At 40.2% G+C, this 12,228-nt stretch overlaps 1 protein-coding gene across 1 annotated transcript in view; it reads left to right on the top strand.

Moving 5' to 3' along the window:
- TTBK2 (tau tubulin kinase 2) overlaps positions 1–12,228 on the top strand; it is a 104,645-nt gene that overhangs the window by 43,509 nt on the left and 48,908 nt on the right. The window contains exons 6-8 of the mRNA XM_015420061.1: positions 8,278–8,343; positions 8,879–8,906; positions 10,839–10,853. Of these exons, the coding sequence (XP_015275547.1) occupies positions 8,278–8,343; positions 8,879–8,906; positions 10,839–10,853 (109 nt within the window). The remainder of the gene's footprint in view (positions 1–8,277; positions 8,344–8,878; positions 8,907–10,838; positions 10,854–12,228) is intronic.

Genomic DNA, 12,228 nt, shown 5'->3' with positions numbered 1-12,228 from the left:
GGCTTGCGGCCACAAGGGCTAGGTCCTTTTCGGTGGCGGCTCCTACCTGGTGGAATGAGCTCCCGGAGGAGATCAGGGCCCTGCGGGACCTGGTACAGTTCCGCAGGGCCTGCAAGACAGAGCTCTTCCGCCAGGGTTTTGAGTAGGAGCCGCCGCCGCCATTATCACTACCGTGCGACTGCAGAGCAGTTCCACCACGTCGAGCTGACTGGCCAGCTGAAATATCATGGCCCATGGCATCCCCCCCCCTTTTTTTGACCCCATTTGGATATGCAATAGGGAGTAAGTATTGTAGTCATTTTAGTGCATTGTAGTGCATTTTTGCCTAAACTGTTTTAACTGTTGACTTTTACTGCAGTTGTGTCTTAATTGTTTTAACTTGTATTTTTATTGCACTTTTGTGCCTGTGTAAGCCGCCCTGAGCCCGCGTGCGGGGAGGGCGGGGTATAAATGAAAATAAATAAATAAATAAATAAATCCTTTGGAGTTATATATCATCTGAAAAACATTTTGTCCTGGTTGGCTGTGAACTTGATATCTTTCTCCCATAACAGTTCCCAATGATGCATGGATATCTGTTTAAAATTCTGCACCCATTTAATCATACATGTTTTCACTTCTTCTTCTGTTTCTAGTTGGAGTAGTAACTTGTAAATCCACCATAGCAAATGTTCATTTTGTTTTGTAATCAACTGTTTAAACTCTTTCATCTCTCTTAATGCTCCAGCTTCTGTGTTGATTGGTAATATAACAACTGAATGTTTATTCCTTCATCCCTGATATCTCACCATGATTTAATTTGTCTCTAAGAGTATCATGATATTGTATGTTTAAAAATCGTTCTTATTTCTGGTGTTCTTATTGTGGAAGGCCTCTGTTTGGTGTAGTGGTTAAGTGCGTGGACTCTAATCTGGGAGAACCGGGTTTGATTCCCCACTCCTCCGCTTGCACCTGGCTGGATGACCTTGGGCAAGCCGTAGTTCTGATAAGAGCTGTTCTTGAAAAAGAGCCGTTTCTGTCAAGAGCTCTCTCACCCCAGACTAAATTACCGGTTAAGAACTGTGCACCAGGAATACTGGATGAACTACAAGGCATAACTAACATGGAGATAGCGAAAAAAGTGAAATACTTGGGTATTATTATATCAAATAAATGTACTACGCTAATGGAAGATAATTATATTAAGTTAGTGGAAGAAGTTAGAAAAGACCTGGCTAAATGGAAAGATTTACATATCTCGATAGGTAGGATAGCAACCTTAAAAATGAATATACTGCCTTGGTTTCTATTCTTAGCACAGAATAGCACAGAAAAAGTACAATACTTTGAAGAATTAGACAAGATAACCAGACAATTCATATGGGCGCCAAAAAAAAGCTAGAATAAAATGGAAGACACTACAAGATAAAAAAGAAAGGGGTGGGCTAGGAGTACCGAATTGGAGGATGTATTACCAAGCTGCAGCCTTAAGCTGGATAAGAGACTTGATAATATTAGAGAATACTAGATGTCTGGCATTGAAAGGTTATGATCTATGTATGGGGTGGCATGCCTACATTTGGTATGGTATGAGTACACTCATACTTTCAACGACACGTGCTAAGGGGAGCATTGCTCAAAATATGGAATAATATAAAAGATCGGTATTATATAAAAAAAGCTATCTGGGTATCTCCATTAGAGGCATTTGTGAGACCCACACTTATTACAAAGATACATAGGGAAAAATATGAAATTTTATTAGATAAAAGGAAGAAATTTAAAACGTCAGAAGTATTAATGGATCAACATAATATTAAATTATCATGGTGGGAGTATGCCCAATTAAGGTCTAGATTCGATAAAGATGTAACCGTCGGTTTTGAAGAAAGTAAGACTGAATTAGATAAGATTTGCTTATTATCGAGTGACAAGCTGATTCAGAAAATATATAGTTGGCTGCTTGAGGAATATATGCAGGATGAAGTAGTGAAAACTTCTATGATCTCTTGGATGCAAGACATAGGCTATACTATAAACTTAGAGGAGTCGTATAAGGTTTGGAAAAAATTGAAACTCTTAAGGGCAGTGTCTTATAAAGAAAATGTGTATAAAATGCATTATAGATGGTATTGGTCTCCTGACAGATTGGGCAAGTGTCAGAAGAATAGTACTAATAACTGTTGGAAATGCAAAACGAGTGTGGGCACCTTCTACCAGATGTGGTGGAGGTGCCAAAAAATACAAAAATATTGCAGAATGGTACAAATCATAATCTGGGAAATTTTAGACGTAAGGGTAGAGCTTATCCCAGAGATTTATTTATTAAATATAACAGCAGATGATCAACAAACGTATCGGGAAGTAAATATTTTACTGCATATCCTAACAATGTCTAGGATTTTGTTAGCAAAGCACTGGAAGACGGATAGAATACCCACCTGGAGTGAAATAGCGTTGAAACTATTGGAAATTGTGGAAATTGATAAGATGCATGCTCACCTACATGAGATTGAAGATAAAGTTGTAAATAAAAAATGGTTAGGAGTTAAAAAATGGTTAGAAAATAATGTATAAAGGACTCGTTTTCTAGAAAATGGATATTGTAATGTATTTGAACGTAATGTTAAAAACCAATAAATATATTTATTTAAAAAAAGAGCTCTCTCAGCCCCACCTACCTCACAGGGTGTCTGTTGTGGGGAGGAGAAGGGAAAGGAGTTTGTAAGCCGCTCTGAGACACCTTTGGGTAGTGAAGGGCAGGGTATAAATCCAATCTCTTCTTCTTCTGTTGGGAACATAAGCAGAGAGTTTGGAAGCTTCAATAAATTCTGGCATGTGAATCATATTCTCAGCAGTCCATGTCTGATTATATGGCTTCATTTCTTGTGTTATAATAGTTTTAATTGATTTCTTGATCCAGGCTGCTGGCACTTAAAATCAAAAAGGTGGCAGAACAGTTTTTAAACTGAATATTGGGGGAAAGCCAAAAGTGCTCTTAATGCTATGTATATCAAATATAGGTGTGATGAAGACAAGGACACCCTAGAGGACATGAAAATCTTAAAGAAACAATATAAGGCCTTGATACAGCGAAAAAAGAAGGCCGCCATAGCCCTTGCATGGGAGCAATTAAGCTCAGCATGCAGAGATAAAAATCCCTGTTTATTCTGGAATATGGTCTCTAATTGTAATACTAGACCTCCCTCAGTGTGCAGTAATACAATTCTCCCTGAAACTTGGGAAAATTATTTTGAGCAGCTCTACCAAGGTCAGGATGAGGCTGCTTCAGAGGTCCTGGATATAGCTACCTTACCCTCTTGGTCCCCTGTGCATCCTCAAGAAATTAAGAACCTCATACAGACCCTGAGTTCCAACAAAGCCCCAGGTTCTGATCTTATATGTGCAGACCTGATCAAGAGGAACCTCGAGTGGTGGGTTCCAGTTCTTGCTACCTTATTTACAACTATAGATAGAACTGGTAGAATACCTAAAGACTGGGGGGTGGCAATAATAGTGCCTATTTACAAGAAAGGGAACAGAGAGGATCCTGTTAATTATAGGCCGATCAGTCTGCTAAGTATAATAAGTAAGCTTTATTCAAAACACTTACAGTGGAAGCTGAAAGACTGGATGGAGCAGGAAGGTCTTTTGAGACAGGAACAAGCAGGCTTTAGAGAGGGACGGTCATGTTTAGATCAGTGTGTGATATTGAATCACTTGATTTCCAAATACTCTTCGAATTCTTTAACCTCATTGTATGCAGCTTTCGTAGATTTTAAATCCGCATTTGATTCTGTCTCAAGAACAATCCTATGGGAAAAGTTGAAATCTTCTACGATAGATAGGCGCTTACTGTTTTTATTGAGAGCTCTTCACAAAAATACTTTTATTAGGGTACGATGTAATCCTCAAGGTCATCTTACTAGGATGATCAGGTCAGATAGAGGAGTAAAACAAGGATGTATCTTGGCACCTCTTTTATTTAATATTTACATCAATGACATGGTACAGTTTTTGTACAAACCTGAATTTCATCCTCCAAAGCTTGCAGACAGACACATCTCAATCTTGCTTTATGCAGACGATGCCGTCTTGCTTTCTAGGACCCCTAAGGGACTTAAGAGAGCTATGTGTGCTCTTATGCAATACTGTAATCAGAATTGCTTAGAGATAAATTATATGAAGACTAAAATAATGGCTTTTGCCAATAGGCCTAGGATGTTTAAATGGGTTATTGACTCTCGTACCATTGAGCAAGTTCGTTGCTATAGATACCTTGGAGTTGTATTTCAGTCGTCCGGTCATATGAAAGGCCATGTTGATTACCTGTCAGCTAATGCAAAGAAAAGCGCTGGAGCTATTCAAAGGTTCTTCTGGTCCAAAGGAGGTCGTAACTTAGAAGCTGCCATTAAGTTATTCACTGTAAAGGTATTACCCCAATTATTATATGGAGCTCCTTTGTCTCTCCTGACAAACTTGACCTTACTTGAAAGAACACAATCGAAATTTTTAAGAGCTATATTTCAAGTTCCAACAAGCGTTTCAAATGCTGCAATCCGTTTAGAGGCTGGCCTGGTTATGGTCGAGGCAAGATTGTGGATTGCTGCATTTTACTATTGGTTAAAATTGATTTTTTTACCCATTGGCCTTTCCCATACTATGATGCAAGATAACTTTGTTCCTTCATGGCGGAAAAAGATAGAAGATAAACTGGTCTGTTATGGTTTTTCAAAACAGTTTATTCTGTCTTTGGGACACGATCGGGCTAGATCAGTTCTAAAACAAAGAATATTAGATGTCGAACGACAGATGGACGTGAGCAGGATTAGGAGCCCTGTATTTGATGTAAGTTCACTTAACAAGATAGCTGTGAGACCTTACATCAAATATTTAGATATCAGCAATCATAGAAGAATTTTTACCCTATTAAGATACAACGCCTTACCCTCAGCCATAATGGAGGCCAGATTTACTAGATCATTGAGGAAAAGTTGTATTTGTGGGATGGGATCTGATGAAACATTGGAACATGTAATTTTCGATTGTCTTATATATCATAATACCAGGGAAGTTTTGATCAAGCCTATAGTTAATTCCTTTCCAGGTCGTGATAGAAGGATACTTTTGTCAATTATGCTGGCAGGAGATAATCAAAAGTTGACTAGGATGGTTGCCAAATTTGGTTGGTTGGCATACCAAACTAGGAAAGAGATAAAGGACAGATAGGCCTAAACCTAATTTTTAATCAAAATTCTGATTCTATTATTTCTGTATTTTAACGTTTTTAGATCCTATTTATAATTTTAGATGCCGATATATTTTATAATTTTACTGCTCCTGTAACTGTATTTAATTGTCTTCTATTATACTGGTCTATGACCGTAATAATAAACTTGTACTTGTTTCTTAGTTGATACTGATCCAAATGTGACGTTGGCAGTGGCAAGGTTTTTATCTGTAACCTTGGGTGGTATTAAATGAATTGACTCTTTTATGCAGTTAATATATATTTAGTAACCAAATTGCTTAATTTTGTGAAATTGTAACTGTAATTGTAATGTACTGTATGTATATATATGTTGTATTTTGTATTATACCCTATTTGCTTATGACTTGTGGGTCTATGAGCAAAAAAAATGAATGAAATGGAGTCAATCAGGCACCCTACCCTACCTATTAACCCAGAGGTGGCCCATCTGGATTAACGTAAGAGCCACATAGAATAACTGTCAGATGTCTGAGAGCCGCTAGACATGAGCAAATATTGCACACACGATTTTTATTGGAAAATATGCAAATTTGCTCTTTGTTAATATTAAATGAGACTGCCAGAAATAAAAACAAGAGGGGTAAAAACAGATATTGATAATGATCTCTAGTTGGCCAGTGATATTTATTTGTTTGCTAATGATATTTATTTGTCTGAGACAGAGAGAGAGAGAGAGAGAGAGAGAGAGAGAGCGCAAATAGATTGGGGGAGTGAGGGAGATGTGGAAAGAAAGCAACTTTAACTTTAAATGCGTCCTCCAAGCCGCCCCGCCCCATGCCCCCACGTCAGCTGGCTTGGCTTGGAGAAGGGATTTAAAGAGACAAATGCCTTCTTCAAGCCACCCAGTGGAAAGGGGCTTTGCGAACACATTTAAAGTTAAAGTTGCTTTCCTTCTCTGCTCCCCTCACGCACACCTCAAGCCTACCCAGGGAGGGGAACTTTGGCTGGGGAAGGAGGAGATCCACAAGTTCACATTTGAGTTCTTTCAGAACTCTTGGATGTATGCCATCTGGGCCTGGTGATTTATCAGTTTTTAAGTTGTCTATCAGTTTTAGGACCTCCTCTCTCGTCACCTCAACCTGGCTCAGGTCTTTCAACACCCCTCCCAAAATCAGCGGCTCTGGAGTGGGCAAGCACTTCTCATCTTCCACAGTGAAGACAGAGGCAAAAAATGCATTCAGCTTCTCTGCCATTTCCCTATCATCCTTCAGTACTCCTTTTACCCCTTGGTCATCCAAGGGCCTCCCTGCCTCCCTGGCTGGTGTCCTGCTTCTAATGTATTTGAAGAAAGATTTATTGTTGGTCTTTATGTTTTTTGCTATATGCTCCTCATATGTTCATATTTCTTCTTTATGTGAGTTTCTTGTAGACATAGAACATCTGCATTTTGGTTTTTTAACTGATTGAAAATTCTGTACGTTTAGAAGGAGAGTTCATTCCATTAATCTTCACAGATTTTATCCATTTTGCTCCAGTGCTGCTATCACATCCATTTTGTCCTTTTCAGTGTCTGCTTCTCCCTCTGAACTCTTGGTCAGTACGTTTTACCTTGAATTTCTTGAGGATTTTTCCTTAGCTCACTTTTTTGATTCTTCTGCTTGCAGTTCTTCACCCAGTTATTCAGGTTGCTCTTCTTTTATTATTATTCTTCTGCCTTTTGGTAGGTATACCTCTATTACAAAAGGTATTTTCCAATGGTATATTATTTATTTATTAATTATTTTTTATTTATATCCTGCCTTTCCTGCACAGGCAGGTTCAAGGCAGCGTACAAGTTAAAATACAATACAATACAATAAATACAATAAAACACAGATGCATAAATGCAATACTATAAAATTTTACGTAGTTTTCTTTTGTGGCTTGATCAGCATTGTCTCCTTTGTTATCTTCTTTGATGTGTTCCAGATGCCATTCTTCTTTTTGCTGTTCTCTCTTTTAAAATATTATACAATTTTACATACACTATTTCCATATATTGTTATCTATGTGAATGAATATTACCATAAATATAAAACCGTTAGAATGGACAAAATATGATATGTATCAGTTATAAAGAAAAAAGGTGTTATCTTAAATCCTTATATAGAACCTATGTAGTAAACAATTTGGATAAAGGGCAAAAAAGGGAAATAGCTTAACTCCCAGGGCTTTTTTTCTGGGGGAACACGCCAGAACACAGTTCCAGAATCTCTTTAAGAAAATTCTTTTTAAAATGTCGAAGAGTTCCTGAGTTTTCAGTATACAGATTGAAAACTTCATTTCCCCTCTTGAGTTTCAAAAAAAAAAGCCCTGTTAAATCCTAATGTTCAATATATAGCCCACAATTCAATTTTATATTCTCCAGTATAACTTGATTGGATAAGAAAGGGAGAAGGAAAGAGAGTGAGAGAAAAGAGAGATAAAAGAAGGAGAAGTGAAAAGAGAGAGAAATGTCTTAAAAGTCTCTGTTAGTCTATTATAGCTTCTCACTGGATCAAATAATCAGAAAGAAAAAGAAAGGGAAAGATCCACTCCAGCATCTTGGTTTCATTTCCTACAGAGCACATTACTTGAAGGGATACCGTTATCGATGGTATCAAAAGCCGCTGAGTGGTCCAGGAGAATTAGCAGGGTTATGCTCCCCTATCCTTCTTCCAGATCATATCATTCACTAGATTGACCAAGGCTAATAATAGTAATGCTAAAGGAATCTTCCTAGACAGTTTCTTAATTGTGTAATATAATAATAAGAATATATTATACAATTTTGGTGTTTTAAAAAATAAAAATATATTGCTGGTGATGTTAAGGTACTAATGAAAAATGAGGACAAAAGACCTACATGTTGGCTGCTGGGCAAAAAGAAACAAAAGAGGGACAAATTATAAATGGTTGCCTGGGTATAGATATTCTGGTAGAATGCAATTTGGTTAATTAGACAATGATTTCAAAGAGTCCAAAGTTGAGGGCCCATGTTATTCTGATATGTATGTCATACTCTTTAATATTGAAAATGTATTTTATCCCCTTGCATGCACTTATAGCCCCGGGCTGTTGCTGGTTTCAGAGGGACAGTGCGGTATGCATCAATCAATGCTCACAGGAACAGAGTGAGTATGAATACTTCAGTAACTTTCCGTACTTCAGTAATGTAGCAATTGATACCATTGATGTTGACCTTATAACAGCTCTCTGCTTTCCCTTTGTTTTTATGTAATTGATTTTTACTTTGGAAATAGAGTGTCATAAGGAAACTATGTTACCTTAATCAGTGTTATTAAACTCATTCAACAATTGACATTTATTGTAATAATTGCATTATTGTTTTAATATCACCCCTAGATGTTTACACTGGAAAAATGAATAATTGAGTGATATAGGCTGCCCTGGGTACTTTGCTAGAAGGGTGGGGATATAAAATAAATACTGTCTCATGTCTGTGCTGCACAGTCTCCTGTTTATACTGAAGTATTGTAAATAAATTGTTAGCCTGCTAAATTTGCGGAATGTAAGTTGTAAATGTTTTTCAGTAGATGCAAACAAAGGAAGGATAACATAAGACCTCAGAGAGAGGAGTACTTTTGTATTAGGCAATGGTTAAATGACTAATAAGAGACATTGGGAGAGCACTGGAAGAGCATGCAGAGCATGGGAAGGACACATAGGAACATCTGTCCTCTGAGAGGGTGGCATAGACTGGTGTGCAGTTTGACTTGTGTAGTACAAGAAAATGAGAACAAGTGGATAGGATCACATTGTTTTTGGCTACTTCAAGCTTTGAGGATGCTGGGTTTAAAATGAACTTAGTTATCTGTATACTTTTGGGATCTTACAGAGCTCTTAGTAGTAATAAGTTAGTTGGGGAAGGAAAAGTACAGCATGCAGTTTTAGAATATGTATGCTATCTTTTCCTCTGTTCTGCATCTATATCATGCTTTAGAAGATGGAGAACACTTTTGTCATTGCTATGGCTTCTGTGGAGTCGCACATGGGGCTCCGCAGTTGTAGGCCAGCCACGAAGAAAGAGCTTCCAAGCTTAGTAGAACCTTCCAGAACCTGAGAGTGCTCCCACTCCCCTTCATCTCCAGTAACTCCTTTCATGTCCAAAGGGTCACATGGTGAAGGCAGGGTGAGTGCTCTCCCCTCAGTTCTCTTTTTGTCTCCATAAGAAGATGAATTTATCCGACCTACTTTTTCCTCAGACTTTTGTGGCACCTGGAGATTGCATCATTGATCATAAAAGCCGGTAGGATGGCTTTATTTAAGAAGTGTGAGGAATGTGGAGCCAAAATGGCTGAAAACAATGACCATAAATTGTGTTTATTCTGTTTGGGCAAAGGGCACAATACGACCTTGTGCCCAGCATGCTGTCAACTTACACCAAAAGCCCATGAAGGGAGAACTGCTAGGCTTAAAGCAGCATTGTAGGAAAAGGCACTGAAAGATTCAGAAAAACAAGCTGGAAAACCGTCTCACTCCAAGAAACAGCTGTGAGCCTCAGTACTGACACGTTTTATGTCAGAACCACTATCAAAAAAGGCCAAAAAGAAGTCAAAACATAACCAACGGGCTTCCCCTCAACGCCAGTCCAGATCTCCTCAACAACATCTATCGTCACCTCAACACCGATGCTCACCATCTCCCCAGACTTGGGAATCGCTCTCCCCTCGAGGTAACTAGACTCTCTGGCTCAACACTGAGAATCTTGCCCCACAGCCAACCCTCAACACTGAGGGACTGTCAATTGCTGTCACCTTGACGCCATCCATCTCCAGCATTGATGGACATTGGAACCTTCATGGCACTGAGAATGCCATCACTATTGGTGCATGAACCTCTTTGTTCAAGTTCGTTCAGTGACAATGTCTATGAGGTCCCATCTCAGACCATGGAGTCAGTTATGGGCCATAAGCTACAGTGGGGGCCCAGTGATTGGCAATAACAAGGATTCTCCTCCCCTTGGCAATTGTAACAACCATCTGCCAAGTACAAAGCATAACATCCACCAACACTCCTTTCATGTGTCCACTGAGACCATTCTTTCAAAATGAGGACGTCTGGATTGTGATTCAGAAACAGGTTCAGATGGCACATCTGTGCCATCACCTGACGACACTGTGGGTGAACTATCAGCCCTGTCACTGACAGAGGATTTAAAACTCTTCTCTCAACCCCTGATTCAGATGGCGAAGGCACTGGGCCTAGTGTTACCTAGCTTCTGAACACCAACCCACCAACCCTATCATGAAGGTCTTATATGTGCCAGATATCATGATGGGATTATGGTCAAAACCTGCATGTGCATCAGCCACAAAGCTTGAGAATCTCTACAAAATTAGAGAAGACGATTGCTCTTACATCTTCCATCACCTGCCAGCTAACTCCTTGCTATCTGAAGTCCTTCCTGCAAGGGGCAGACTGGGATCCAGCTGAGCCCTGAGAAGGAGCTGGAAACAGAGTTGCTAGAGGGGTAAGTGTTTTTTTATTTGTTTTCAGCTGAGGTGATTTTAGCTGAGGGTACTGTGTGGGTGGACTGTGTTTGGGAGTGTGTAGGTGAGTTTTGAATTGTTGCAGAGTCCTGGCTACTTGAGATAGGGTGAGAAAGGGTCATTGTTCGACTGTAATTGGATTGCCTGGGTGAATTTGAATAGCTGCTGGCCCCGCCCTCTGCTGGGTGAGGCTTCTATTTAATGCAGCACTTCACCAGAGCCATGAGCCAAAGGGCTCTTGGCCTGTGGCTCTTAGCCTAGGGACTCTTAGACTAGGGGCTCTGTAAGAAGTCCAGGAGGAGCCAGAAAGCCAGGGCCCTAGTCTCCTTGAGTTTCCAGTAAGGTAAGTAGACTTCTACAAGGAGAACCACATAAATACAAAGGGTTTTAAAAGGGGGATTATATATAATAATTATTTTTAAAGCAATTATGAAGCCAGAATGCCAGCAGGTAGTTGGGGGCTATCCAGTGTTTTGCACATGTATTACTATCTGCGCACTGGACAGAAGTCTTGGATGTGTTCCTGGCGCACGGAACTCCTGGTTCTCTGGGAATGAGTTTGCTCCCTTGAGGCCAAGGTGGCTGACCTGGAGAAGCAGAGACAGTCAGGTGCATGGAGAAGACTCTTGGGGACTTGTTAGATATGTCCCACTCTGAATATGGCAGCTCTGCTGCTGTCAGGGAGGATGAGTGTCCAGAGGAAACAGGGCACCATGCTGAGGATAAAGGGAATATGTCCTCAGAAGGGACCTCTTCTTCAGCTGGTGAACGGGTATCCTTTTGCACCAAGGAACCATGCCTAGGCAGGGAGGGGGGCTCTTGGTAGTTGGTGATTTGATCCTTAGGCAGGTAGACAGCTAGGTGGCAAAGCCACGTACTGACCGTATGGTGACTTGCCTGCCTGGTGCGAAGTTAGCGAACATTACGCATGTTCTAGATAGGCTAGTAGATAGTGCTGGGGAGGAGCCAGTGGTCGTGGTACATGTTGGCACCAACAATGTGGGGAAATACAGTTGTGAGGTCCTGGAGGCTAAATTTAGGCTGCTAGGCAGGAAACCCAAGGCCAGGACCTCCAAGGTAGCCTTCTCAGAAGTGCTACCTGTTCCACGCGCAGGGCAGGAGAGACAGGCACAGATCAGGAGTCTTAATGTGTGGATGAGACAATGGTGTAGGGGGGAAGGGTTCAAGTTTGTTAGGCACTGGGATGCTTTTTGGAAGAAGAGGGAGCTGTACAAAAGAGACGGTCTCCACACAGGCTGTGGCAAATAAAATGCAAGTCTGTGATCAGGCAGGCAAAAAGGGAATATGAGGAGCATATAGCAAAAAACATAAAGACCAACAATAAAACTTTCTTCAAATACATTAGAAGCAGGAAACCAGCCAGGGAGACAGTGGGGCCCTTGGATGACCAAGGGGTAGGAGTACTGAAGGATGATAGGGAAATGGCAGAGAAGCTGAATGCATTTATTGCCTCTGTTTTCACTGTGGAAGATGAGAAGTGCTTGC

Source organism: Gekko japonicus, unplaced genomic scaffold (genome assembly GCF_001447785.1).
Source record: "Gekko japonicus isolate JY-2015 unplaced genomic scaffold, Gekko_japonicus_V1.1 scaffold27, whole genome shotgun sequence".
Taxonomy (NCBI): Eukaryota; Metazoa; Chordata; class Lepidosauria; order Squamata; family Gekkonidae; genus Gekko; species Gekko japonicus.
The sequence above is the reverse complement of the archived record's forward strand: the minus strand, read 5'-3'. Positions and strand labels throughout refer to the sequence as shown.